Source organism: Calypte anna, chromosome 1 (genome assembly GCF_003957555.1).
Source record: "Calypte anna isolate BGI_N300 chromosome 1, bCalAnn1_v1.p, whole genome shotgun sequence".
Classification (NCBI taxonomy): domain Eukaryota; kingdom Metazoa; phylum Chordata; class Aves; order Apodiformes; family Trochilidae; genus Calypte; species Calypte anna.
In genome coordinates this window covers 52,371,060-52,398,879 of record NC_044244.1, presented here as the reverse complement: position 1 = coordinate 52,398,879, position 27,820 = coordinate 52,371,060, and the positions used below count along the sequence as shown (strand labels likewise).

The following is a 27,820-nucleotide window of genomic DNA, read 5'->3' as shown; positions in this document are numbered from 1 at the left end:
AGGTAGGTGATCCTGGATCCAGCTTCAGTCATCTGCTCCTGGGGTTTCACCTGGACCACTAGGAGTTTCTGTGGTAAGGCATGTGCCCAGTGATATTTATTCTGCTCCTGAGTTAGCCAGAGCTGAAGAATCAGCCCTCTTCCCAGACCCTTCCCGCCACGTCTCACTCCATGTGTCCATTTTCCGTGTGGGATAAAAGCTTGAATAGCACAACGCTCGTTGTAAAACTATTTTCCATTGGCTTTGTGACCACACACAGCTGAACCTCCTCCTGGAGCAGCCAGCAGCCAGCTTGGAAGGGTTGGGTTTAGCATCCTGGAGAGGAGTCTGGGTGAGGGTGGGCGGAGGCAGCTCTGAGTGATTGACTCTCCCTCCCCAAAAAACCAACCCCTCCTACCTTTCCTCAGTCTGATTGGCGGGTGGGGTGGAGAAGGGCTGGGGCAACTCAGCTCTCCATCTACTTAAAGGCAAGGGTGGGGCTCCTTCAGCAACTTTCCTGGGACCGTGGCTTCTGGGTGGAGAGGAGCATTACCCTGCAGAACAAAACCATGTCTTGCGTGAGTAGAGAGAGGGATGGGGCAGCTTTGCTGGAGGTGTTGCTTGATGGAGTGGGAATGTGGGGAATGCTTTGGCTTGATGTGAGGGGACTTGCACTGTCCTCCATCTGCCTGCCAGCCCCAGTGTCAGAGGGTCTGCTAGAGCTGGATGCTTGCTGATGATGAGGAAGGATTCCTGCTTGCATCTGTTACAGAGGGGTGGCTGCTTTTCTTCTTCCAGCAGGAGTTGGTGGGGTTTTTTCCACTGCAGGATCCTTTCTGGGAGGTAGGGGATGATGGGGTCTTTGCTGGGCTGGCTTCCAGGCTGGGGTAACCTGTTTTGCAGGAGGGAAAGCAGCTGCAGTAGTGTCTTTCTTTTGCTGTCTGATCATACCTTCTGGGCAGCCTTGCTGCTTGTTTCCTAGCTGAAGTTTTCACGAGTTACTGAATCACTCTCATTATTGCAAAGAAAGGTATATGCAGAAGTGTCCTTCTGGGAATGTCAAGGACTGCTGGAGAGATGCTTGTGTTAGAAGAATGGTTGCACTTTGATTAAGTTATTTTTCATTATACGGAGGATTGTGAATTGGAGAGTGTTCTCAAGTGCAAGTTTATTTAAGTGGGATGGGGGAAAAATTCTTAGTATTCTTGGGGTGTTGCCTCTGCCAATGGGAGCTGGGGAGCAAAGTGTCTCAGCTCCTGAACCTTGGCAAAGCTTCAAGTTAAAATCCAAGTTAGGGGAAGAGAGTGGAGACTCCCTCTCCAGTCAGGCTTCTGTGGGATGGTGTGAGCTGCTCAAGGCATACGGGTGTGTTTGAGACAGGGTGGGTGTGATAGGAGCTTACAGGTACTTATGTTTCACTGCTGTGAAAAATAGATATGTTGATGAGAGCAGGAGGAGAAAGATTAGGAAATCAGGCACATATCCCATGTGACTGAAGTAATATCTCTGGGATATCCTCAGTGTGATGCCCTAGGGGAAGGGAGCTTCCCAGTATCTTCAAAAGCAATGCACTGCCTTGCAAGGTAGCAAGGAGAGCTGCCAAGTTGGAGCAACTGAGCCAGCAGGTACGGAGCTAACATCTCTGCCTCTGCATTCCCCAGGGACCGGTGTGCACCAACTTGGGTCTCAAACCTGGCCAGCGCCTCATTGTCAAGGGGAAAATTTCACCAAGTGCCAAGAGGTAAGCTGGGCTGGGCTGGGCTGCCAAGGTAAGACTTGTCTTCAGCTGGTGGGGCACAGAAGTGATCCCTCCCTTGAGTGGGAGGGGAGGAGGTTGGGAAGGGGTTAATACCAACAAGGGCTTCCCAGTGAGTCATGGTCTAATGCAAGTTGCAGACACGTGGTGCTGCCAAGGGGCTAAGATGAAGCAGATGTGAAGCTCCAGCAATGTGCACTGGCAGTGACCACATCCTCTCTAGCACAGGGTAAAGGAAATTGAAGTTCTGTCTATACTGAGATTTGGGTTGAGACCATCCCTACTGCCACATCCTCTCCCCTGCGTGAAGATGGCCCAGGAGCAGCCAACACCATGACAATGACCTGATCCACTGGGCAGAAGGAGATTACAGCCCAAGCAGCTGGGAGGTCTTGGATGGTCTGAGCCATAGCTCCATCTAAGGGTGCAAATGGAAAGCCTGCAATTTGGACCAGAGTATCAGGGTGTTCAGGTTTGCTGTCACCCAGTGCAGATGCCTGTCGAGTGCTGGAGGGGAAGTGGTGAGTGGGCAGGTAGAAGTAGAAATGTACTCCCAACTCCAGGTATCAGGGTGGCTGGGTCCTCCAGGAAAGCTTATCCAGCAGCCCTTGTCTTTTTGCAGATATGTGGCTGGTGGGGCCCATTTGTGGGTAAGGTGGAGCCTGTAGCTGCTATACCAGCACTAGCAGTATTCCAGGAAACATGTTCCAGCTCTTCCCTGCATCTTTGAAGTTTGATAGAGTCAGAGTGAAGCCTTCTGGGGTTTCTCTTGCCAAATAAAATGCCTTCTCTCTTCTCATCTGGCTGAGAGGCCTGGAGGCAAGGTGGACACTGGGATAGGAAGCTGCTTCCTCCCACTGCCATTGCAGATGCCTTGGAATAGCTAATGACATGGTAATTATTTCAGCTGCCTCAGGCTGGGGAGAAGGCTGTGGCTGTCAGGCAGGGTGAAACACCAGCTAACTGTCTGGGGCTGGAAGAAAGTCTGCCAAAAGCAGATGCCTCATTGGAAGCTGGTTTGGGAACAGGATAAGTTCCTGTTCACAACTAAAAGTTTTGTGGAGACTAAGCAGTGCATCTCCAAGGGGTGGCACTATGGGCCCAATCACCATAGTGGAGGAGAGTGCCCCTCATTGATGTACTACCATCTACCCAGGGAGGCTGTGCAGTTTAGCAAAGAGTTTATCTTTTTTACTTTAAGCCTAGTGGAAGGCAGACCCAGAGACATTCATGGTAATGAGCAACATCCTGCAGCAGTACTGATGTCTTCTTTCTCTGCAGCTTTGTGCTGAATCTGGGGAAGGATGCTTCCCAAGTTGCACTTCACTTCAACCCCCGTTTTGATGCTCATGGTGATGTGAACACCATCGTTTGTAACTCAAAGAAGGTGGAAGAGTGGGGCGCAGAGCACAGGGAGACTGTCTTCCCTTTCCAGAAGGGGGGCACAGCAGAGGTGAGGCCTGGGATGCACTCTCTGTATGTGCCCTGGTGAAAGGGAGATGTTTGAGAAGGGCACCCAACTGCAGGGGCTGTCTCAAGGCTGTCTGTACAGAAGGTGGCTGATTTCTCCTGCTTGGCCAGTGCCACTACCCAGGGCTCTGAGCAGTGCTGGAGGGTGGGGGTCAAATGTACAAGCTCTGTCAAGCTCAAAGAGATGTTGCTATTGAACTGAGCAGGGAATAGGCATCAGGGAATTGAAAATAGTACTCCTGCTGTTGAGGAGCAGGCTGTGCTGCTGAGCATGTTCATCCCCCACAGCAGGGGGTGGCAGAGCAATGCTGTGGAGGGGAATGGTTTTGAGTGTATCTTGGCAGAAACTTTCTCTGACTTTTTTCATTTGTCCTGCAGATCACTTTTGTCGTCAACCAAAATGATCTGACAGTCCACCTGCCAGGCCACCAGTTCACGTTCCCTAACCGGCTTGGTCTCTCTGTCTTTGACTACTTGGAAACACAAGGGGACTTCACACTCCAGTCCATCAGCTGGGAATAAGTTCCTCTGACATATACATCACAAAGATACAGAAAAAGTGATCAATAAACAAGAGTTTTGGTCTACCCTGACTCAAAATCTGTTTTCAACTCACTGGGGTTGATCACCTTGCTGGAGGGGTGGAAGGAGGAGTGTATTCACTTAAGTAGAATATATGGGTGGAATTGTGCCAGCCTTGGCCCTTAAAGTCAGAATGGGAAGCTGTGTCAAAAGCCTGGGAAGGCAGAAGTTAAAAAGTCCTCAAAGAGTCTTGGGAGGAAAAAACAGAGCTAGATGTGGGGAGAGTGGAAAGGTCCCTTAAGCAAAGTTGCCCATACTTGAGGTCTAGACTGACACACTGCCTGTGTGGATGTCATCAGCCCAATTTATCTCTTCCCCAGACTAAACATCCCTGGCTGACCCTCGACAGTCTTGGGTTGCTGTGCTAGCTAAATCTAGTGGGGTGCATGGAGTGAGGGGAAATTCCTCCATTGTGTTTGGGCCTGTGCTCCATTACAGAGGCTGGTCCTGATCATGAAGCAGCTTCCTGGTGTCTTCTTGGCACCTGCTGGTATTGCATGGGGACAGCAGTAGAGAAGGATGAGGCATGTTTGATGCTATAGCATAGTTCTCCCTGGGCTATGGGTTGTTACCAGGAGTGTCAGCCAGCAGCTGCCCTGGGGGCTCTCCCAGTCTGATGCTACTTCAGGAGCAGTGACTATGGCTGTGTCAGGCAGTGTCAGGTGGCAGGCTGTGTCAGGTGGCAATGGGATAGGTGGTAGCTTCCCCGTTCTGCAATGCACAGCACTTACCAAGGAGGCCTGGGATGCAAGGACTCCATTTTTGGGTTGTTGTTTCCAGGCTTGGCCATAAGCAACATAAAGCACAAACAATTTGGTGTCCTACAGGGACTCCCTGCAGGCCTGGCAGGACTGATTCCTATTGCTATTAAACAGCTGCAGAGCTCCTGGAGCACAGGAACTTGTTCCTATGGCAGCAGCACCTCCTGGCTTTGCTTCATAATATATGAGGCTCTGCCAGGTCCTGTGTCTCAGGTACCTAAGCAGAGGGAGGCTTGGCTGCTAGGAACAGGGGGTGGGGGAGATTGTGGAAGAAGAGATGACTTTGAGGCAAGGGCTCAAGGTGGGCTTTTGAGCTGGAAGCAGGAATGATTAGGGTGTACAGGCAAGCTGAGGTTCTGCAGTTGGATCTCTCTTGAAGCTCCACATTTCCCAAAGCCTGTGTGCTCTGGATGATCACATCCCACTCTTCAGGGCTACATCTATGATAATAAAGGCAGCACATAACATTGCCACCCTATGCACAGACATGGATTGGGGACAGCATAGCTTGGGGATGCTTTGTGTGGGATGGTATGGATAAGGCCACCCTTTGTGAGGATGAGGAGAGATTTTAGATGTATGGAAGTTAGCCATGCTTGGCTAGATGGCCTCAAGGCAAGAGACCTGACCCAGTTTATGCAGTGGTGTTGATACATTCCATCTGACTGTAGTACCTTTGGTAGGCCAGAGAGCTGGGGGTTTCCTCAACCACAGCAGAGACATGGTGCTGCTGAGGGCTCCCTCCATCAGCTGTGATAAAGAACATGTAGTAGAGCTCTCTCCTTACAGCTTTCTCTAAAAGCTGAGCAAATGTGCTGACCCACCCCCCTGAGCTGTACTTCAGCACAATCTTAGAGTGCCTCTTAACGGTACTTAAGTCTTTTTTTAGAAAGATTCTTCTAAGTTTTTTGGGGGTTTGTTTGGGGTTTTTTTGTGGAAGGTGGGGGAAAAATGTTGAGTGTGAGCTTTACCACAAGAGATTGAACTTTATTCAGGTCTGCTGCTAGCGTGGCTGCTTCTTGAAGTGACTCACTGGGTCCTGTGAGATCTATGACTCACTGTTGTCCTGGCTTTATTATGGCTTGGCCCGTTTCTAACGAGGAGGTGAGGGGTGGCAAGGGTTCCCCTGCTGTATAATTTAGATGTGTGGAGGCTGACTGCTCCCTTCCACCCACTCCATGGCCTTGTGCAAGGTGGTGGCTGGCATGCAAGGGCTGAAGGACCTGAGGATGGGGTCAGGATCCCCAAGACACGTGGCCTCCCTGCAGCTGAGGAGGGTGAGTGGGGAAGGCACGAAGGGGACAGCACCACAAAAAATTGAGGATGGAAGACACTGCATACCCGCGTGGAAAGTGATGCACTTTCATTTCCCAACTCAATCACAGCCAAAGGCTGAGATGTTTCCAGCCTAGGGTGCTGCTTACCCCTTCCTGTTCTCCACAGATCCTGACAATTCCTCAAAAGCCACGGTCACACCATGGCCTCCTCCTAGGCCCCCCACAGCCTCCTGGGGGAACAGAGGGTGCCAGAATCCATGCTGCCCTCATCCTGCTGCAGCTGGGGCGCCGGTGGTAATTGCCAGCAAGCAGGGTGTAGAGAAAAGGGTTGATGGAACTGTTGCCATGGGCCAGGCAGTGACACTGAAGTTGAGGTAGGTGTGGGTGGCAGGACCAATGCCTGATACAGCCCAGCCAGCTGCCAGGCCCAGAAAGGGAGGAAGTAGGCCCAGTAGGCCACCACGATGGCCTGAACACCGCCCAGTATCTCTCCAGGCTCATGGCAGTCGGGAGGAAGATGCTGGCACGCATGGTGAGGAGGTCCAGGCTGAGCAAAAGCTGGGAGCCCACACCCCCGAAGAACCAGCCGTCAGCAAAGTTGGTGCAGACCACGAAGGGGATGGTGGACAGGTACAGGAGGTCAGCCAGGGCAAGGTTAATGACATAGATCCCCCAGGAGCCTGCTGAGCAGCTCACCACCCTTCCAGAGGCCACCACCACTGTGTAGATGTTGCCCACTATCCCAATGAGATACACGAGCAGCAGCGCTGCACCCAGCGGCCCCGTGTCTGGGCTGTCCTCTCCTAGGACACTACTTTCCTCCGAGAAGCTGCTACCCTTGGCATCCTCTCCAGGGCTTGTGCTGACAGGGGAAAGATCACCAGACATCCTTGGGAAGGTGAGCAAGAGCAAGTCAGGCTGTCAGAGATCTGGGACTCAGTGTATGGGACACACCAAGCCTTAACACCAGAGGGAAGAATGGTGGCAGTGCCACAGACATAGGGAACTGAAGTCTATATAAGAATAAGATATAAGATATATAAGATATAAGAATAGAATAAGTCTATTCCTTTCCTTCAGTCCATTTAGCTGATCTTGTTCATCACAAGCTCTGTCTGGTAGATTTCCTTAACCACCAAAGAGCAGAGAAGGGGACACCTTCCCCCCTTCAAGACTGATAGGTGCAAAATAACTTCTGCCAGCCAGGGGGAAATGTCTCTGGTCTTCAACAGCTCCTCACTTGATGCAACATTCCCTGGGCTCACAGAAACCAGCAGACTCGGTGTACAAGTGGACTTCTCCTTTTCCCAAGTCTATGTCCCCTCCACTCAGATATACTCTGGAGAGGTGAGCTCTGCCCCCCTGAACCAGCCCCTGGAGAGTCCCCTCACCCACTGCATGGAGGAATGTGTCTGACTCAGAGCTTCACACTCCTGTGTGAACACAGTCACAGTTTACTTTGGGCTCTTACCCGCTGGCTGAGGAGCCATGCTGGCACCCTCCTCTTCCAGACATACTCCTTCTTCCCCTTCTCTCCTCCGACTCCCTCTTCCTTTTCTTTTTTTCCTTTCTTTTTCCCACCTGCACTTCCACAGGGTTCCTCGTTTGAAAGACAAAATAATTGAAATACAAGATCTTAATGTGGCAGGGCAGGGGAAGGCACTGCACTGTGGCTTTAGAAGGGAAACAAGGACTAGCCCTGAAAATTCAGGGAGCTGACACTGCTCTCCTTGGCCCTCACCCAAGCTGAGCTGAGAGGGACTGTGCCCCAGCTCCCTTCTCAGGACATCAGAAGCTCTTGATGCGTAGACAATGGATGCAGCTCCCAGTTTGGCAAGCAAGCCCACCAGATGCTGTGGTGTCTATCATTAACTACAACCTGGCCCTGCTCCACCTTTGTCCCTCAATCGGTAGCAAGCTCCTGGAGATTCTAAGGGATGGGTATTTCAGGCTCAGTCTTTCCCCCCTCTCCTCAAAGACCATCCTCCTCCTCCTCTAAGCCTTTCCTCTCCTTTCTTTGAACCCCCAAGACCTGCTGCCTCAGCTCAGAGCACGGAGCAGAAGTGTGTTAAGGCAAGCACCATTGCCTTCTAGCGGGGCACCACTGCATGACACCTTTGCCCTCACACTCCTCCACCCAGAGCTACCCTGCTCTTCCTTCATCCACATTTGAGCCTCAGAGCCTCATTCTTCTCAGGGAACAGACAGAGTGGGACAGAATTTGCAGAGCAAAGACAGGTGGGGTATTACCTAATGCTCTCTGCTGTTAGTTCGCAGAGGTTTTCGGGCCACTCCAGCCATTCTCTTTTGTGTCCTCATTATATTAGCTTCGTTGTGGCTGAGGTAAATGCCTCCACTCATCTCCAGCAGCAGTAACTCAGCAGCAAACACAAAAAAGCAAGCATTCCACTGGTCCTGCCCCTACTGCAATAGGACCCAAGCACCTTCCCAAAGTGCTGCAGGCACATTGTTCAAGTTTAAGCATGGCCATGCCAGAGGAGTGGGCATATGGCACATACAGCACTGATGGAGGGAACCTCAAAGGTCTCCTCTGGGCTGTTGGTATCGGCTTTTGAATGGCTGGATCACTCTCCCTACTCTTCTTCCCAGAGAACTAAATATGGAGGTTGTTGAGATGGAGTTTTTGGCTAACAGACTGCCCCACGTCCACATTACTTTGTTTTGGAACACAAGCTTTGCAGTGGCCTGTAGTTAATCAGTCATGTTTCAGACTGGGAGATCAGCAATCTCCAGTGAAAATATACTTTTGGGTGGAAAGCTCCAGCATGCCATGGCAGCAAGATGAGTGATGCTGCTTCTCAACCCAGAAGATGATGCTGCCAACAGGTTGTGGTGGTCTCAGCACTGAGACTGGCCCCCAGAGAAGCAAGTGGGGAACAATGACTTTGCCCACTTGGCTCTGATGGGAATATTCATAGCCCACATGCCCTAGGAAATGCAATGAATGGCCATGACTCCTTGCTCATTGTCTACAGGTTTTTTTCAAGAAATGACCTCATGCCTTAGCAGTCAGCAGCTCAGCTCACTAAGGAAATTAAAATAAATTACAATATGATATTTTTATTAATTTCTTTAGGAACTAATTAAAATCATTTTTGCTTCACTAATTCCATTAAGCTCCCCTTAACACACTTGATACCTATTGTCACACTGCCTGTGTAAAACTGCAGACACATCAGATTCTACAGTCATCAGCAGAACCCAGCAGGTCCTTCCAGCATGGGAAACAGCTCTCCCAGAAGAACTCTAAGAGATGATCTTCAAGATGTGAATCATGGGTGGATTTAGTGGTTAGAGCTAATTATTAGTAGAGGACATGAGCACACAAAGTCCCTACTACTGCACAAAATTGTCCATCTATGCAGTATGCAATATGTATTGTACAGGGCAGAATGAAAGTGTCAGGCCTTTGACATACAGAGAATAAGGGAGCAGAGATCCATCTATTACTAACTTCAGACATCAACCCCACGTCAACAGCAAGTCCAAAGTCTGTATCAGACACACCATAGGCTGCTCTCTGCCAGATCCAACCTCTCCACATTAGTTTTACCTAAGACTGAAATTTAGACAGCTGAACTTCAACAGCATGAATATCCCTCACAGTGTATTCCCTAGGACAGTGTTCCACCTCCCAGCACTTTTTGTTGCATGCACACACACACAGAGTCATCCACATACACACAAGTATACACACACACAGTTTCTGAGCAGATCTCTTGGCATTCTCTATAGCAATTGGAGGAAGGTCTCCACACAAATGTGGTATGAAGAAGCTTTCAAGCCCATATGTGGCAAAAGGAAACAGGCCTCAAATTTGGCTGTTGGATTACATCTTTTAAGTGTCCTTTCTCAACTACAGCTCTAGCTGATCACATATATACATTTCACACCTCTGTTGCCAGCAGAGAAGCCATTTCTTGTCAGTCCTAGTCCAGAAGCCCCTGCAACCTGATGGGGTGTAGCTCCGGGCAGGCAGCTGTTTTCTTGCATAAGGTATGTTGCTGTCTGCAGTTTCATGCAGGTGTGATGCTAGGTCCCATGCCCAACATAGCAAGTGCCAAGTTTTCAAGGCCAGATAAAAAGGCAGGGCCTGCCAGCATCCAGTCAGATCACAGCAATTTAACAGTGATGGCTTGTGCTAAGGATTCAGATTCAAAAAGTCTTTCACTTGAAAAGAAGCAGCTGAACTTGGCCCCTAGAACAAAGTGGACTGTTTATGGGGGGGGGGGGGAGAAAGTGCTTCAAAGGGTGCTTAAAGAGCACTGTGTTTCTCTGATGTTGATCTCTCCTCTCCTGACAGCCCATCAAACAGGATCAGGTAGAGTTGAGTCATAGCAAGGTTCTGGCACAGCTTCCTAGGATTTAAACTTGAAGTAGGCTTCAACTGTAGTGAAGGAAAGAGGTGGTACATCAGGGCAACACACTGAAGCAGATAGCAGGAGGGGAAGGAAACAACATCCAGGCACTTACTTGCATATTCCTGTGGTGTCATTGCCTGATTGATGACACTATTGAAGGCTGCAATCCAGTCCATCTGGTCAGTCTCAGTCTCACAGGTGAAGAGGTACTCCCGGTCAGGGGTGACAATAGTGAGGCCATAGTGCCATGAGAAGTTGCCCTGTGTCCCTGAAGGCAATCCCTTCTGGACGCTATAGCCATTCTCTCTGCTGCCCACAAACACCTCACCCTTAGCATATGCATCCTGCACATCAGGAAGGAAAGACAGGGATTTATGGAATCCCAGAAGAACCAAGAAATAGCAGCAGTGCATCTACAGGCAGGAGTGGGTGAGGACAAGGGAGATAGCAGCAAAAAGATTTGAAGGTGGCCAGAGGATTCAGAAGACCAGGGAAGCTATGATCAAAGACAGCATCAGAAAGGAAAATTTAAGAGCACAGATTGCAAGAAGCCTGAGAGAGGAACTGCTGCTCCTGTCTCCCCATGTGACCTCACCATGTCACTGTCCTCCCCACCACCAACTTACACGGCTGGCCTCCCTCTTCCCATTGTCTGCAGGCAGTGAAACAAACACAGAAAGCCTGGGATGAACGAAGTGGAATGGAAAGGGGAAGACCTAGAGTCCATTCAGAGCAGCTGGGTTCTGCAAGCCCCTCTCACTGCAGAACAAAGACTGCAGCACCTTGACCCTGCCCTCAGCACTGTTGCCTGCAGTTGCCAGAGGTCAGATCTCCTCCTCACCAAAGGGTCCTTGAAGTACATGAGCCTGCGGTGATCCAGGGTGAACCAGCGCTTCTTGAAAGCCTCTCTCTGCTGTGAAGGGAGGAGGTGAAATAGGTAAGGGGACAGTGCCCTCTGCCGTGAGCAGTGCAAATGAATACCCAAAATTGGTCCCAACCACTTGAATCAAGCCCCTGCCTTAACAGCAACCTCCTCCTCGCCCTTTCTGAGCTGAGAGTGGGGATCAGAATCGGGTTTTTCAGTCCCAACTGCTGTCCCCAACTCTTTAACTTGTGTGAAGGACCCAAGAGTTGAGACAGGAGAAATCTAGACACTAAATACCTGTAAGGTCACGCACACACAGACACATGCAGAGAGATCTGGTGCTCTGGGAGAAAGCAGGGACTCTGGCTTCATCTACTTTCACATGTGTCCTTCCCCTTCCTTTTATTCTCCCCTCCCTTGGTGCACACACACTGTTCCCACGGGTGTCTAAAGAGTCAGGGGGTAATGAGGAAACAGCAGGAGAAAAACATTGAAGTAGGGAAGGTCAGTTTCTCTCCAGTCACCATTAGATTTTTTTTTCTCCCAAAGCAGCTCACCTTGGGGCCAGTCTTCTCCATGTATCCCTCCTTCAGGAAGTTTCTTGTCAGCCGATTTTTAATCTGACAAAAAATCAGGGGTAACACTTACTTAGCAATGTTTATTTGCTATTCACTTTCACACCTGACCCTTCCTTCTATGCCCACAAATTCAGCCACCTTTTCAATTCATATTTGCAGAACTGCCTAGCCAGGAGCCAACTTCTATCTCCAAGGTTCCCAGAAACAGCAGAGAGCAGCTGTGCTCTGACCATCACAAGCTCTTTCACACACACTCTTTCAATGCCTCTGCCTAAATACTGTCACCTCCCATTCTGTACTTGCTGACCTAACTAATGGGATCTTTTATCATGTAACAAAGTATCAGAGGGAGTCTCAGCACTGTGCTCCAGTGCTGCCTTACCTCATTATCACTGGCGATGGGAAACGCTACCTTCAGGTAGTGGAACTGCACAGAGCGAATGGCATTGAACCAGTCCACCACCTCCTGAGAATGGAAAAGGACAGGACAGAAAGCTTAGTCTGAGCAACACTGAGGCATCTAAATTCATCCAGTGGCACCCAACTCTATATAAACTACAAACACAGCCAGCTCTCCTTCCCCAGCCCCTACACCTACAGCATCTCCCTCACACTGACACACACAGCCACACACACACAGAGCCAGCAGGGCTGCCTCATTCCCTGCAAGCACAGGCAGAACATCTGCACATCTTCTACAGCAGATCCTCCCACACAATTGGACTCAGCAAGTGCTCCCGCCCGGCTCCCTGTAGCAAAACTCCCACAGACACAAACAGAAACAGAACCCCCACCCTGTTACCTACAGCAACTTGCAGACACACACCCTGTCTTTTCCATGCTTCGGACTATTTAAAACCAGCACCTTCTCAAATTATCTCAATTGCTTTGCAGCATTTTAACCTCAAACAAGATACCTTTCCACTTTCATGGTAGACAAATATATTCCGGGTCTTGTTGTCTTTGAGATAGGTGATCTGCAGGCCATTGGGGTTCCCAATCTTCACTGGCTGGAACGTAGCATTGATGACATCTATTTTAACATTGATTTTGGGTTCTTTGGCCTGAGAAAAGAATGGCACTGGTCACACATGGGCAGTCCTAGTGGGAGAGGCCTGAGCTGACTCAGTGGGCTAAGAAGGGTCAGAGGGTGTTATAAAAGGTAATAACTGTCCCTTCTCAACAAACCTGTTGCAGCACACACACTCTTCACTGTGTGGCATGCTTCTGCCCACAAAGTGGCCCAGCCTCTCCAGTTTAGATTTGAGCTGTGCTTACTACAGAACTGCCAGTGAGATTCCAAGAGTGCATCTAACTTTACAGCTGAGACAGTCTAAAGGCTAACTGACCCCAAAAGGAAAGACTCCACTCCTGCTTCTCCCTACTCCAGCCCTTGCCTCCCTTGCAACAGTATACTAGCACTTGTCCTACCCATTTCAGGGAGATGAACTAGCAGAAGAGCAACTCTCCTCAAGCTCTCCTCAAACCAAACAACATTTTTTTGCCAACTTGGCTCACACTGGCATGAGGCTGTTTCCAGGTGTGGTGAAGGACTAAACAGCCAGGCAAATGGACAGAGGTGAAGTGAAAGATCAGCCCTTGTACCATCAGTGAAAGAAGCTTGTAGGAAAGAGGACCCCACTCCTAAATTACATGTTTCACTTATCATCCGTGGCATGGGATGAATAAGGCAGCCTCAGAAACATGTGTAGGAAATAGAAACATCTCCATGATCCCACTGCCCTGGGTGGAGTATGCAGTGAGGTGGGAGTTGACCATACTCACATCCTGCTTGGTGAAATACTTCAGACATCCCTCTCTCTCAGACAAGAGGAACTTGCGGGGTAGGAACTGCCCATTGTCTCGGCCTCGCTTCCAGAGGATGCCTTCCTTCACCCCTAGGAGCAGAAAAGCCACCTTTAAGAGCATTCCCCCACAGGCACAGTAGGTATCAGAGAGCTGCGTGCAGCTTGTGGTTCAAGCCACACCTCAGGGATAAAGTATCACATGGACTGCTACTGAAACCAAACACCTGAGAAGGAGAGGTCTCACCTCTGAGTACAACTGAAGATGTCAAGTGTTCCTGGATTTGGAACCCAGATAAAAGGTCATCAAAAGACATTCCCAGATTCTTCCCACCTCTAAGTACACCTCCAACTACTGTCTCTGGTAGCATGAGAGACATTTCTTAAGTGTCATTCTTAAGTGACATTTCTTCAGAGTCCTGGCCCGCACAGACCCTGGTATGGGACCAGAACACTTCCCACTTGTCTCTGCAGGCCCTGGTGCTCCTGCACCTTGTGTCACAGCACTGGCAGTGACATTTCAAAGACTGCTGCTGTGGTTGGGGGGATGGCATGCAACAGGACAGAAACTCCTTACTGCAGAGGTCTGGCTCACCCAGGGGAGCAAATGACTGAAAAGTGTCATATGATAATACCAAGCTTGGGAGCAACCTGTGGCAGTGCTAACCTATGCTGCCCACAACTTAAACTCCCCCAAAAGATGCTATGTAAGTACCAGCTGGGTATTTGCAACACTGACACTGAGCACTCGTGGTGCTCAAAAGTTTCCAGCAAAAGCAACAGGCAGGATATTTTGATGCTGTGCTCTGCTCTTACCATCAGAATATGGCAGCTGCTTTCCCGGCTCCGTGAACTCTTTGCGTTCGTATTTGGCCCGTATCCACTGTTCTCTCAGCACTCTGGGGAGAAAGGTGATAGGTAGGTCAGAAACAGACTAGAGGAACCCAGAACTGCCCTTCTCCCTTTTTATCTGCAGGCAGCAACTTACTGGCAGTCATTGTAGGTTGGCTGATAATAGTAAATAGGGATGTGAGCTTCGTATGTGGCTTTAGTCACAGCATTCCCATGCTTGGCCAGAAACTGCAGAGTTAGACAGAGAGTTAGTGCCTTCTCTTTGTTGCAAACTCACGTTGGGCTCTTTGATTTCTTCACCCCCTACAGGGCTAGATGCACACTGAGCTCTTAAGGGAGTAATGTCTTTCCTGTCCATGGCAACAGCCCAGCAAAATCTGACTACAGAAAGGTGGATCTCAAAGGTCTTGCCTACTCTCAGGAGTTACACTCATTGTACCAGGATCAACAGAATGCCATAAATGTCTCTTCTGTGGGACTGGGTGCACACACATTCAGTGAATTTGCTGTCATGACCCATATCTCCAAAGAACCAAGTTCAATGACAGCTCTGCAATGCCATCTGGGAGGACATTCCAAATCTCTTTGCTCCTCTCCAAAGAGCAGCCAGATACAGATTATTTTCTTTGGATCTCTGGAGAAATGTTTCAGTTCCCTGAAGATTAATTGAGGGAGGAGTAATGCACAGAAGTTAACTTCCCATAAATGCAATTTTTCTCAAGAGAACTGCAGGCATATCTTGAAACTTCTTGGAGCACAGAATTGCCCAAGATTTTTCCCTCAGATTGCTTAAGCAAGAGGAGATATTCAGACCGTGTGATGCTGGAGAGTGGAAATGAGTAATCTGGAGAGACAAAGACTGTACCTTGGCAAGAGCTCTTCATCAGCAATAAAATAACAGGACATGAGGAGACACATAAGGCAAAGGTGTCATCCCTTTCCCAGTAGGTTATGGGGAGTTATCCTTGCTTAAATATCCAGAGCATGAGTAGCTAAGGGATTATGTATCAGACAAAATCTCCAACTGAGTTGCAAATGGATGATTATCCTAGGGCATATTAATGTATGGCCTAGACAAAACCCCCTTGACATACTAATAGGGATAAAGATCTCACCTGCACCTGAGCATCATCCCAGTGATCCATCTTCAGAGATTTTACTTTGCTGATGCTAGGGATGTTGCGGTGAATTCCTGAGCAGCTGAGGCATATAAAGACACCCAAAGTAGAGGATGCCCAGTCAGGGTCTGAGGGTATGAAAAAAGAGTATGACTAGAGGTGGTAAATGCTCCTGGAAGATACACCTGAACTGAGAACACAGTCTGGAGAATCAGAGAGTTTAGTAACCACTATTTCATTTGAGCTGATTAATTAAGACCCAAGGTATAGGCAGGAAAATTAGGCAGCTATTAGTCCCTGAGTCCCCCTGCTCCAAATGCTCCATCTGAATCTGTATTGACTCAAGCCTTGAAAAACCCTGCTTTATGCATAAACTTCAAACTATGCAAAAAGAATCACCCAAGATGAAACAGAAACTAGTTCTGGGAGAAGACTCCAGGAGTTGTTTAGTGCAACAGCACAAACCCCCAACAGCTCAAGAAGTAGATAGTGGCCTTGGATTCAAAATTCTTCTAACGGTATTAATTAGCCTAGTCTTAATTTGGCTTGAGTAGTGCATGCCACATGCTCCTGTTGGGAAGAGTAGGATGGAAGATTTTAGCAGCACCTGTAGGAACTCAAACTGGCTACCCTTTAGAGAGGGCAAGCTCTTCTGTAACAGCAAACTCCAAGGTGCCCATGGCAGGTTGTCAGTTCATAGCTGAGTCACCGAGGAGACAATGCTTTCCTGAGTCATGCCTTTTTTCTGGAGCAGTTAGGATTTCACCGGGAGCTTTCCTGTCAGGTCCTGACTGGGCATGACCTTCATTTGTATTTGAGATCCAACACGATTAGAACTGCACCTACAGAGGCCCCCCTCTTCTGGCACTACCACATCCCTGTCCTTCATGCCACCAGAGCTGGGGCAGCATCTCCTTCCTCCTCCCTTGCCAAACTCACCTCCAGGGAGAGGAAGCAAATATCCAGAGAGAGCAATGCCTCTCCTCCCTCTCTGCTCAAGGTAGATAACCAGCACCAAACTGCTGCTAGTGGCCAGCCCCAGATCACTGCTTCTGACTTCCTCCAGCAGCCCCCGGGGACTCACCTGGCTTCCCGCAGTCTGCACAAAAAGAGTTTTCTGCTCTTCTCCACACCTCTTTCAAAGTCTTCATGCTCCTCTCCTGTCCTCCAGCCATCATGCCCAAATGCTGTCCCTCTGGGCAGGGCAGGGAAGGGACAGGAGGGTAGCAGCTGCCTGCACCTTCTGCACCTGCGGGCCAACCTGCTGGGTTGCCCCAGGGGAAAATAAGAGATTGCAGACAGAGGAAAAAGGCAAAGGTAGGAGAAGCTGTAAGGGTAACAGAAAGAGTGTAGAGACCTGATGGTGCACTTGAACCAGCTGAATGAAGACAGGGATGAAGAGGCTGGAGGCTGAAGTGCACCCAGGCTGTGAGTGAGGAGGAGGAGGAGGAGAAGGAGGAGACCTGCCCCATGGGCGTGGAGGGAAATGCAGCAATTAACCACAGAACTGGTTTTTCCGCATTTCTGCTGGTGAAAGGACAGGCCAGGAAAAGAGGGCAAGCAGCAAGAGGGCTGATAAAAGCTGAGGAGGTCCTAAATGAGCAGCCCTCAGGCCATGTCAGGACTCTGTGGGCTGAGGGTGGGGGTTGGCTTTGTCCGATCCCATGGCGCTTTGGGAACTTCCACCTCATCTGCTGGCCATTGCACAAGCATTAGAGCCATTTTTAGGGCGAGGACTGGAGGGCAATAAAGGTTTAAGGGTTGAAGTCACTCAAGCGAGCAGCCAAGAACACAGGAGTCCTGATGTGCCCACCAACTCATGATGATACTCCTCTCCATCATTAGCTACAGAAACCACAGCTGCTCACAAGGTCCTAAATCTTGGAGACTCAGTGTCAGAAACGGGACTTGCCCCTGCAGAGGTGCCACTAATAGCAAGCAATGATGATAGCTTAAAATAAAAACTCTCAGACCTTTTTCGAAGAAATTGAGGTGTAACATATTTGAGGAAACAACCTTTACTAGTAAGAGATGCAGCTGTAAAACCCTTAGAGGAGCAGTCGGTTCTCGGGGTGAGAGACCAAGTGCTCTGCTGGCTATGAGGCAGAAGCCAAAAAGCCATTTCCTAGGATGGGAGATGAAGAGGAGTGGGAGCTGGAGGCACCCACGCCTGAAGGACACCCCTGCCCACCCCAGGCTGGATGCCAGGGCTAGTGGCAGACACCTACAAGCCCCATGACAGCAGCTCCTTTCTCTTGCCCCCAGCCTGGGGGGGAAAAGTGCACCAGGGCTGGGTAAAGAGTCACGCAGAGGTCCCACGCACCGCTGGGACAAGAGGTCCTGATGCCAGTCCCACTCTACTCCTTCAAGTCGCCCTGCAGCCAACAAAGCGGCTGTAGCGTGCCCCTTCTCCCACCCCACGATCCACGGAGGATGAGTAGGGTCCCCCTCTTTCACCCCTGCTCGGCTCCGCCCTCAGCCCAACAGCGGCTCAAAATGGCGGGCGGGGTAGGGGCCGCCCCTTAGAGCTGTGCGGCGGCGGAAGGGGCGGGCAGCAGCAGCAGCGTGGTACTGGGATACCGCCATGGGCCGCAAAAAGAAGAAGAAGGGTCTAGGGGGCCGTGAGGGGCGGCTGGTGGTGACTTTCGACGAGGAGAAGCGGAGGTGAGAGCGGACGGGCTCAGGGGCGGGCGGGAGGCAGGCGGGGAAGAGGCGGCATCCCCGGGTGAGGGGGCTCGCTAAAAGGCAGGGATTTCTGTGTTGGCTGCGGCAGGGAGTACCTGACCGGATTCCACAAGCGGAAGGTGGAGCGGAGGAAGGTGGCGTTAGAGGAGATCAAGCGGAAGCTGAAGGAGGAGCAGAGGAAGATGAAGGAGGAGGTACCCCCATGTACATCCCTCAGCCCTCTTTTGGGGAGAAGGGACACCCCCTTCCACCCCCCACTCCTCCCCGCCACGGCGGCCTAGGAGCGGGGCAGGAGGAGACTTCGGGCTTCCCCTGCCCCGCTCGCAGGGGGATGGGGCCATCTCGGGTCGGGGCCGGGTGTCAGTGGCATGTTTGCATCCCGCAGCGGCACCAGGAGTACCTGAAGATGCTGAGAGAGAGGGAGGAGGCGCTCGGTACGTGCTGGAGCGGGGCAGCTGCGAGGGGAGGGGAGGAAGGTCGGGAGTGGGAGTCTATGGTTTGATACCCTGGGCTGGGTGATAAGGGAATGGAGCAGGGAGGCTGACACACTGTCCCAAAATATCAGCTCCTCACTCCTCTCATGTCCTCAAGTTCGCTGGTGATACGAAACTGGGAGAGGTGGCTGACACACCAGGAGGCTGTGCTGCTATCCAACGAGATCTAGAGAGGCTGGAGAGCTCTGGGCAAAGGTGAACCTCATGAAGTTCAATACGGACAAGTATTGAGCCCTGTATTTGGGGAGGAATAGCACCAGGTACCAGTACAGATTAGGGATCATCCTGTTGGAAAGCAGCTCTATGGAGAAAAACCTTGAAGTCCTAGTGGACAATAAGTTCTCCATGGGGCAGCAATGTGCTTTTGTGGTCAGGAGGGCCAGTGGTATCCTGGGTGCATTAAGAAAAGTGTGTCCAGCAGGTTGAGGGAGGTTCTCTTCCCCCTCTGCTCTGCTCTGGTGAGACCACACCTGGAATACTGTATCCTGTTTTGGGCTTCCCAGTTCAAGAGAGATGGGAATCCTCTGGAGAGAGTCCAGGCAGAGAGCTATGAGGATGATGAAGGGACTTGAGCATTTCTCCTATGAAGGAAGAATGAGAGAACTGGGGCTGTTTAGCCTTGAGAAAAGAAGGCTGAGAGGAGATCTTATTAATGTCTATAAATATCTGAGGGGTAGGTATCAAGAGGAAGGGGTCAGTCTCTTTTTGGTGGTGCCCAGTAACAGAAGAAGTAATAATGGGTATAATCCAGAACACTTCAACATGAGGAGAAACTTCTTTACTGTAAGGGTGACAGAGCACTGGAGCAGGCTGCCCAGAGAGGCTGTAGAGTCTTCTTCTCTGGAGACCTTTCAAAACCCACCTAGATGTGTTTGTGGCCTGCCCTAGGTGATCCTGTTTTGTCAGGGGGTTGTATCTTTAGAGGTCCTTTACAGCTCCTAACATTCTTTGATTCTTTGTCCCCCTGGGAAGTTGGGCAGTGATCTGAGTGGTGACCCCTGCTGCCCTGTGGCCCTGGTGGGACAGGATGTCAGGTGGGTTGTACAGAAAGGAACAAGCAAGAGGGCATCTCCAAGGTGTTACCACATCCCTTCTGCTGGGAGGAGTTTGCCTTCATTGCTGGTGTTCAGGTCCCGCCACCCTTCAACCCTGCGTGCAGAGACTGGGTCCTCCCCCTCAGTATGGCAGTGCAGTAACAAGCTAATGTATCTGGTGAAAAATTGGGCATTTTGCAGTGCAGGATGTCTTGTCTCCCCAGATGAGGCTGATGAACTGGAGCACTTGGTGACATCACGGACAGAGTCTGTGAACATCGACCACCCAAACCACATTGTAACAGTGACCACCATCAGTGACTTGGACCTCTCAGGAGCACGCCAGCTGGGTCTGACCACTCCTGTGGTAAAGCCTCTTGTTGTTTCTCTGATTGTATCAATGGTAAACTTTCTTGGGGCTAGCAGGGTGGGCCGGATACTCCCTGAATATGCCCAAGGACTTGGAGCTGGCTGGGAGCAGGGCTGAAAAGGGGAACTCAAAACTTCACACTCCTCCACAACTTATATTGGGCCTCTTAAACGGAAAAAAAAATATCCTACATGAACAGTTCGCTCCCTGGAATCCTTTGCTAGTCCCAGCTGACCTTCTGAGAGGTGTCACAGGGCTGGAAGGGGAAAATACAGTCTTTTAAAAACCAATACAACACAAGCAGCAAGATTTCAGAGGTTGCTGCATGGGCTATTTTCAACCTCTTTCTAGTGTCCTGTCCAGGAAAAATTACTCTTAGCATGAAGCAGGATTTCTCTCTCTATGATCATGCACTTGGATCACAGAGAAAGAAACCACTCAGTTCTGGTTGTGGTTGCGTTTATTCTCAAAACATAACTGAGATGCCCTAGAGGTCTTCAGGCACTGTTCCATTTTTTATTATTTTGATCTTCATTATTTGTGGTTGGTTTGAGCTGTTTGGCAAAGTGTCAGTGTTTGGCAGTTAACTTTTTACATTTGTAAGGTCATCTTCTAATCTGAAAAAGCCACCTAAAGGAGTTTTACTAGTGATTTAAAGAAAAAAAACTGAAGCCTTTAATTCATACTTTAGTCTTCAGTTGCATGACTGTTAAGATCATGCTCAAGTTTTTGGACCTTGTGGTGGATTACTGTAGGACTTCATACTGATTTTCCCCTTCTGAGGGGCTGCAGTAAGAAACTTTGAGATTTGGACAGCAAGGGATGTGAAGAATTAAAACAGTCTTCACCCATGATTAGTTGGTTCATAAAACAGGGTGAAACCAAGAAGGCATCGGAAACACAAAGACTGTTTTAATGTGTCTATAGGGATTTTTTTTTCTCTTTTGCTCCATTTTTAAGGGAAATAATGATGGATCAGAAGAAGAGAAAGGAGAAGAGGTGGTGAACAAGCCTGCGAGAGCAATGCCCAAGAAGTCCAGAAACCCTTTCCTGTCTGAAAAGTACGTACGAATTCATTCAGCTCTGCTGCTAGGCTATGCAAGCTGATCTAGAGGATCTTGAGTTCCCTCATCAGCCGTGGGGTGGCAGGGAGGGGATGTTGTGCTGTCTGGGCGCTGGTGGGCAGGAGCCAGCAGAGGGCACTGGCAGAACACAGTCCTCTCCTGGACACTCCATTCTTGTCGCACCGATCCCCAGTGACAGCAGCAGGAGGAGGAAGATGCAGGGCAGGTTTTGTCCTGCACTGTTTGGCAAGTCTTTATTTTGGGCAGATATTGCAGAGATGTAGAGTTTCTCTAGGATGAAGTTCAAAAAACGCTGAAGCCTTCAGCTTTGTCACTCTCCAAATTTTTCAGTATTCAGGATTTACAGCTCCTTTCAAGATGCAGGGAATTACTTGGCTCTGTGGTAGCCGGACAGCCTACTGCTCAGGAAATTAATTTTCGTTGTTACTGCACATGTACTTGCAGGTTTCCTGCCCTGTCAGGTTGATGTCCAGCACAGTGGAGTTCCCCTGGGGCTTTCTGTGGCTGGCATTCCATTCCTGCTGAGCTACACCGGGCTCTCCTGCTCTTGTTGTATCGCTTTGCTCCTGCAGAATTTGGTCCCAAATATTTATCTCTTCCTGCCCTTCACAGGATATCTTCTCTTACTGCCACGCTGCACATGCACAGCAAGAAAAGGACGAAAGGAAAGCGACCCCAACGTGGGCAGGGCCCACGCAAGAAAATCCAGAAATCCAGCACGGGCCGAACCACTAAGACTCAGCGACGGAGGCTCACAGGCAAAATGGGCCGTGACCAAGATTAATGGAGCAGCCAGTGCACAGACCAGTGGCTGGGACAGCACTCAACATCTGGCCTGCTGCTCTTTTCTGGAGCCCTTCGTTGTGGGCAGGGACTTTGTTTACTTGGCTTTCTGACCAGCAGTGAGCCCAGCTCAGCCTTTTCCTCACCTCCCGAGTGCCAGCCAGAATCACCAGATGCTCTTCCCATTTTTTTCTGCAGTGATCTCCAGCAAAGTGTCCGGGTGCCAGGGATTCTCTAAAAACTTCTGCTGGGGGTCAGGTTCTATGTTTGCCATAACACATCTGTCCTTGGGCCTCCCCATCCTGAAGTGATACTTGGCTTTATCAAAGGAATAGGATCTGGGGCTGAGTGCAGTAGGCACACTGCCAGGGCAGTTTATGCAACTATGAAGAGCTCTGCATCAGTGCCCTGGCATTTCTGCTGCACAGTAAATCCTTTTTCCATGGAGACATGGTGTCGTATTGTCTCATGTGTTCCTTCTCCAGTGCCACACCTGAGTGCAGGGGTACTTTGTGTTTGGTACCTGTGCCAGGTAATATTTGGTAATTTTGTGAATAAATCTGTATGAAGTCGTTTTGTTAAAGAAAAGAAAAAATTGTTTGACTTACTTGAAACATAAGAGCAACTGTGCTAACACCAGTACCAGCTGGGAAGAGGTGAGATGATTCCTCCTGTTGCTTAAAGGATATTGAAATCTGTTGGTGCTTAGGAAAGGGAATAGCTAGGAGCTATTTCTGTGGCAACACAGAACCAGCCAGAGCAGGAATGGCTCATTGCATTGTCTGCTGAATGTGCCGATCTTAATTTTGATAGCTCAGAGGAGTATGAAATGCCCTAATGCCCTTGCTGTATGTGTGTGGCCCTCTCTGGGATGGGTGTGGCAGAGACTGCCCTTTACCTCAGGGCTGCTGCAGTCATCAACATTTAATTGCCTTTCTTCTTGGGACCTCACTGTATGGTTTTTAGCATGGATACCTTTAGTGGTGGGGGGGGGGGAGTAAAAACTGTTGCGTGGCTGAGGAATGCTGGTGGCAAAATTGGAAGCCAATCTTCTGGGGAGGAGGGTGAGCCTGGGCAGTGTGGTAGACTCTGTCCTCCAGTGTGTATAGGAAATGGTGGCTGTTCTGCTTCTGGCAGCCAGGCCCTCCCTTGCTGCATGTGTTCTGGTGAGGAAATGACAAAGGGAGAAAAGGCCTGTGTGGCCAAAAACCCACACCAGGAAATTGGCAACCCAGCAATGGGTGAATTTATGGATTCCTCATGCCAGAAATGAGAGGGAGAAGAGTAAACCCGTGCCCGAGGCTTCATGGAGGAACATCAGAGCAATGCTGGTGGCCACCAGCCAGCCACCAAAACTAATGGCACCAGCCTGATGTATCTCATCATTTCTTGGAGCATGCATACACAAACACACAGAATTTCTTCAGAGTGTGTTGGGGAAAGGGTTCTAATCTCAAGCACTAGAGGCAGCTACACAATTTCTGCTAGAGCATGTTCCTCCAGAGGGGGCTGTGTGGCACACATTCTCGTGGTGAGGGGTGGGGTCCTCTTTGCACCTCACTCCTCCAATGAAGATAAATGGCAAGGAAATTATTAGTGTTACCCCATGTGCTACTGATGGCTTGTGTGCTTGGACTCTGAATCCTGTCCTGGGCTGAGGCTCAGCACTCTCAGGCACTAGTTCTTGAATAACCCTGGTCACATCATGGAAACAGTGTGGTTTCCTTACTCCAAATAGCTTTAGTGATCTCTCTCTGCCTTAAAGGGCACTCCAGAAAGCTCATAGGGTTTAATGCACGACCTTACCCATCTTCTTGTCTCATCTGGGGCTGTTGGATATTTCAGAGCAACTTGGGAGCAAGGCCAAAAGTATGAGGCATTCGAAGTGTCCAAGTGGTGCCATGTGCAGAGCACAGTGTTTCTTGTGCTGTTTTGGGAGTTACATGTTCTAGAGCTGTTCTGTGGTGGTTGGGCATGAGGGAGATGTAGGAGGGAAGGAAAGGAAAAATCTGTTTCTACTGGTGCACCAAGCCAAGGGGACTGTGTCTTGAAGCTGGAGGACAGTGTGATATCTGTGGTCAGGGTTGCACAGCAGCTATTCATAGAATCATAGAATCAGGTGGGTTGGAAGGGACCTCAGAGATCATCAAGTCCAACCCTTGAACCAATACTGCTGCAGTTACTAGACTATGGCACTCAGTGCCACATCCAGTCTCTTTTTAAATATCTCCAGGGACGGAGAATCCACTACTTCCCTGGGCAGCCCATTCCAGTGTCTGATCACCCTCTCCATAAAGAAATTCTTTCTAATATCCAACCTAAACCTCCCCTGGCACAACTTAAGACCATGCCCTCTTGTCTTGCTGAGAGTTGCCTGGAAAAAGAGACCAACCCCCACCTGGCTACACCCTCCTTTCAGGGAGTTGTAGAGAGCGATGAGGTCTCCTCTGAGCCTCCTCCAGGCTGAACAGCCCCAGCTCCCTCAGCCTCTCCTCATAGGGTCTGTGCTCGAGTCCTTTCACCAGCCTAGTTGCCCTCCTTTGGACCCACTCCAGGACCTCAGTCTCCTTCCTAAACTGAGGGGCCCAGAACTGGACACAGGACTCGAGGTGTGGCCTCACCAGTGCTGAGTACAGGGGCAGAATCACTTCCTTGGACCTGTTGGCCACGCTGTTCCTGATGCAGGCCAGAATGCCATTGGCCTTCTTGGCTACCTGGGCACACTGCTGGCTCATGTTCAGCTTCCTGGCAATCCAGACTCCCAGGTCCCTCTCTGTCTGGCTGCTCTCAGCCACTCTGTCCCCAGCCTGTAGCACTGCATGGGGTTGTTGTGGCCAAAGTGCAAGACCCGGCACTTGGCCTTGTTGAACCTCATCCCATTGGAATCCTTCTCTCTGGGACATGGTGCCTTGCAGAGTGACCATGGACAGAAGATACGTTCCACTTGCCCCCACCCTAGGAGCCTGCTCTGCAGCTGGAATGGCTGCTGTTAAGGAAACATACTTTGTGTGTTGGTGAAATCTGCTTAAGTGTGGCATGCAAACTGTGGGTTGAGTTGCCTTCCACATCCTGTAGACAGCCTAGCATGGTGGTGGGGAGAGTGCTGCGTGACCTCTTTATAATCCTGCTGGGATGTTAAGAGTGACCTTTAGCAGCACTTCAGTGTTTGTTATTTTACAGCCAGGTGATTTAGAATAATCTCTTTTAGTTTGTTTCCCTGACCCTAATAACTTCCAAGCCTTTCTCAAGTGTCAGCTGAAGTTTCCAACAACCTCTGCCATGCTCTGAAGACTTACAGTTCCTGCTGGAAGTTGTGTTTTCACATTAGAAAAAGAGTCATGATGTGGAGAAACTGAGAACAGGACCATTAAATCCTATACAGAGTTAACAATTTGGATTGTTCGCTGCACTATTGATTTCTCCATTTGATCAATTAAAGCTTTATTTTTAAGTTACTGCCTCAGCCCTTGCTTGCTGTTACACACAGGCTGCCACCCCCCAGCATATATTGGATCAAAGACACAATCTCCCACGGACAAGTCAGTGAGTTAAGTGTTTGCCAGACACATCACAGTTCATGCCAGGCTGTGGCTTAAAGTTTGTCTTGTTTGCTGCTGCTTTTTGTTTTCAAGATGGATTTGATCACTTTTCTTATTTCCCTTCCCCCAGCTGCTCACAAACAAGTTCCAGCTGTCTGGGAGGAAGCTGCTTCTGAATATAAGGTACCTGCAAAAATCAGCCTCCTAAATGCAGCCACTGCTCCAGAAAGGAAAAGGAGAGGCCAACAAGCTCCCCGTGTGCTCCCTCTCCCCATGTACCTCTGCACATTTTTTCCACGCTTGGCTCTGCAGCTAGGCCACCTCGGGCACCTCCACGTTTCTCATGCTTGCACCCGAGGGCTCACACAGAGAGATTGCAAAAGGCTTTTGACATGAGCTGCCACGCCGGGGTTTCCATGCATGATGGCTTCCGCTGGCTAGACTGGAATTCTGCACACACGCACACACAGAAATGTAATTGGGATTATGGAGGAGCTAAACCAGACGGGGAGCCAAAAAGGTCAGAGGGATGGGGGAAAAGAGGAGCGTGGTGCAGAGCAGGCACGGCTGTAGCGTGTGTGAGCTGGTGTGGTCACTAGTGTTGGTCATTTGTTGCTCTTAAGTAGCATATCAAGAAGTGCTAGTACTCCTTCCAGCACTGTATTCCAGAAATGAACTGGGGAAAAGAGTTACTTGGGGGACTTACAAGAACTTCCAGGGGCTAAGAAAGCTGAATAACTGGGACTGGCTGGGAAAGGCAGGTTTGAAGAGCTGCAAGCTGTTTTCCATGGGTAAACAGAAAGTGAAATTCAACCTTTTTTTTTTTTTTTTTTTTTTTTTTTTTTTTTTTTTTAAGTGCTCATTGCCAGGCGCGGGAAGAGAAGCAAATGGAATTGTAGCAGGAGCACTGGCAGACAGATGTTTAGCACGTTTCCCTGGGCACAGCGAGGCTCAGGCAGGGTTTGTGCTTGGCAGGTGAGACAAACCTGTCCGGAGTGGCGTGGGGAGGGGTGACCTCCCGTAGGAGAGGTGCTGGGGACACGGTTTGGCTGTTTCGGTTCTTGCAGCTGGTACCAGTGCTTTGGCGCGTGTTTAGGGTTCAACTTAACTTGGGAGATGCCTGTAGGGGACCCTGGGGGGATGAGGTGGTCCCAGGGAGGAAGGGCGGATCACGGGACGAGGGCGCAAGGAGGTGGGGATGAGCCGCTGCCCCCTCCCCAGGCCCGGGCGGGTCGATCGCCCTCCCGCTGACACCGACACGTGGGTGCCCGCACCCTCGGGAGTCACGGCCTCGCGCCTCCGCCAGCCACTCAGAGGTCGGTATTCAAATCAGGCCCCCCGTGGAAGCCAATGAGAGGGGAGAGGGCGGGGCCTCGCCCCCCGCCGTTCCCACGGCGAGCTTCATTGAGGGGGCGCTCGGCGGGCGGCGACGTGCTGGGAGCCATAGGGGAGCTGAGGTACTGGGGGTATTGGGAGGTACTGGAAGCACTGGGAATGGTTGGCTGCATGTATGCTAGAGGCCCCGGGGAGCACCGCGTTGTCCCGGCTGTAGACCCCCAAGCGCCTCATGGGATGTAGAGAGCAATGATTTCCCCATCAGGCGGTGGGGTGCTGTGGGCAGCAGTAGGGTGAGGTAGACAGCGATGTTGGGGTTCTCCGTCCTGCATCCTTGGCAGGCGAGTGCTTAGGTTCCTATCTGGTGTTTGGTGTGAATGAACCAAGAAACTATGCCTCAGTGCAAGGAGAGGGGCTGCAAGGTGGACACTAGTGCAACTTGCAAATGAGTGCATTAACAAAACAAAAATTGCAGCTTGGTTTGGGCATTGGCAGCTGGCCCTGGGTGTTTTGGGATGCAGTCATAGTCTTGATCAGGTGCTCTGACTGTAGTGTCCATGTTCATATCGGGGATGCTGGAGTCATCCCACACTGATTTCCTGTCCTGTTTGTGCCTCTGGACAAATAAAGCAGAGCCCTCACAGCACAGATTACATGCTCAAATCCAATGACTTGGTCTCAAACTCTGCTGGAGTTGATGGTGGGCAGGATCTTTGTGAAAAGCCAGACAGAAGTGTGCAGCCCAGCTGTTGTGCTGGCAAAGATTGTTGTCCTTCACAGTTTTGTAGTCAGTCGTCCTACAGGTCTCAGAAATTTCAGTGGGATCAAAGTTCAGGAAGAATCTCAGTGGGCTTCCAAATTTCTTAAACTCTTTTTGGCTCTCCCTTTATAAGCAACATAGTCAAGAAGATTTCCTTTTTGTGCCTTTTAAAAGAGCTTGAAGGAGGAAAACTTTCATCAAACAAACTAGCAGGACATGAGCATCATGCTCTCTGTTTGCACAGGCTTACAAGTTGCGGGGGGTTCAGCAGTCATTTGAGGGTGCAGCGCAATGCCCCTTTCCAAAAGAG

At 50.1% G+C, this 27,820-nt stretch overlaps 4 protein-coding genes across 4 annotated transcripts; 2 read left to right on the top strand and 2 right to left on the bottom strand.

Annotated features, from left to right (window-relative positions):
- Nucleotides 1-455: 455 nt before the first annotated feature.
- LGALS1 (galectin 1) lies at nucleotides 456-3,792 on the top strand. The gene is made up of 4 exons (XM_008495967.2): nucleotides 456-557; nucleotides 1,641-1,720; nucleotides 3,017-3,188; nucleotides 3,584-3,792. The coding sequence occupies exons 1-4, from the start codon at nucleotides 549-551 to the stop codon at nucleotides 3,725-3,727; spliced, it is 405 nt and encodes a 134-aa protein (XP_008494189.1). The 5' UTR covers nucleotides 456-548; the 3' UTR covers nucleotides 3,728-3,792.
- A 2,176-nt stretch (nucleotides 3,793-5,968) lies between these two features.
- On the bottom strand, nucleotides 5,969-6,745 carry LOC115598008 (urotensin-2 receptor-like). The gene is given in 5 exon segments (XM_030446648.1): nucleotides 5,969-6,064; nucleotides 6,066-6,184; nucleotides 6,187-6,228; nucleotides 6,231-6,288; nucleotides 6,291-6,745. Coding segments are annotated over 5 exon segments (738 nt in total). The 5' UTR covers nucleotides 6,714-6,745.
- A 3,346-nt stretch (nucleotides 6,746-10,091) lies between these two features.
- On the bottom strand, nucleotides 10,092-16,700 carry LOC103530410 (arf-GAP with dual PH domain-containing protein 1). Its single transcript, XM_008495978.2, has 11 exons — nucleotides 16,510-16,700; nucleotides 15,423-15,553; nucleotides 14,444-14,535; nucleotides 14,272-14,354; nucleotides 13,436-13,548; nucleotides 12,568-12,714; nucleotides 12,033-12,116; nucleotides 11,630-11,692; nucleotides 11,049-11,120; nucleotides 10,320-10,551; nucleotides 10,092-10,233 (listed from the first exon to the last, which is right to left on the bottom strand). Exons 1-11 carry the CDS (start codon nucleotides 16,601-16,603, stop codon nucleotides 10,205-10,207), a joined length of 1,140 nt encoding a protein of 379 aa, XP_008494200.2. The 5' UTR covers nucleotides 16,604-16,700; the 3' UTR covers nucleotides 10,092-10,204.
- Nucleotides 16,701-17,976: 1,276 nt separating this feature from the next.
- On the top strand, nucleotides 17,977-22,448 carry NOL12 (nucleolar protein 12). The gene is made up of 6 exons (XM_030469433.1): nucleotides 17,977-18,089; nucleotides 18,199-18,304; nucleotides 18,496-18,544; nucleotides 19,863-20,005; nucleotides 20,969-21,069; nucleotides 21,706-22,448. The coding sequence occupies exons 1-6, from the start codon at nucleotides 18,010-18,012 to the stop codon at nucleotides 21,875-21,877; spliced, it is 651 nt and encodes a 216-aa protein (XP_030325293.1). The 5' UTR covers nucleotides 17,977-18,009; the 3' UTR covers nucleotides 21,878-22,448.
- The last annotated feature ends 5,372 nt before the right edge of the window (nucleotides 22,449-27,820 follow it).

What these genes read in the sequence shown, in the direction of transcription:
- LGALS1 (XM_008495967.2), top strand. An exon ending in ATTTCACCAAGTGCCAAGAG is followed by an intron (nt 1,721 to 3,016) that starts GTAAGCTGGGCT and finishes CTTTCTCTGCAG; the next exon opens with CTTTGTGCTGAATCTGGGGA. An exon ending in AGAAGGGGGGCACAGCAGAG is followed by an intron (nt 3,189 to 3,583) that starts GTGAGGCCTGGG and finishes TTTGTCCTGCAG; the next exon opens with ATCACTTTTGTCGTCAACCA.
- LOC103530410 (XM_008495978.2), bottom strand. Translation starts at nt 16,603, where the DNA reads ATGATGGCTGGAGGACAGGAGAGGAGCATGAAGACTTTGAAAGAGGTG. An exon ending in TCTACCATGAAAGTGGAAAG is followed by an intron (nt 12,117 to 12,567) that starts GTATCTTGTTTG and finishes TTCCATTCTCAG; the next exon opens with GAGGTGGTGGACTGGTTCAA. An exon ending in GACACCACAGGAATATGCAA is followed by an intron (nt 10,234 to 10,319) that starts GTAAGTGCCTGG and finishes CCTTCACTACAG; the next exon opens with TTGAAGCCTACTTCAAGTTT.
- NOL12 (XM_030469433.1), top strand. Translation starts at nt 18,010, where the DNA reads ATGGGCCGCAAAAAGAAGAAGAAGGGTCTAGGGGGCCGTGAGGGGCGG. An exon ending in AGAGGAAGATGAAGGAGGAG is followed by an intron (nt 18,305 to 18,495) that starts GTACCCCCATGT and finishes TGCATCCCGCAG; the next exon opens with CGGCACCAGGAGTACCTGAA. An exon ending in AGAGAGGGAGGAGGCGCTCG is followed by an intron (nt 18,545 to 19,862) that starts GTACGTGCTGGA and finishes TTGTCTCCCCAG; the next exon opens with ATGAGGCTGATGAACTGGAG.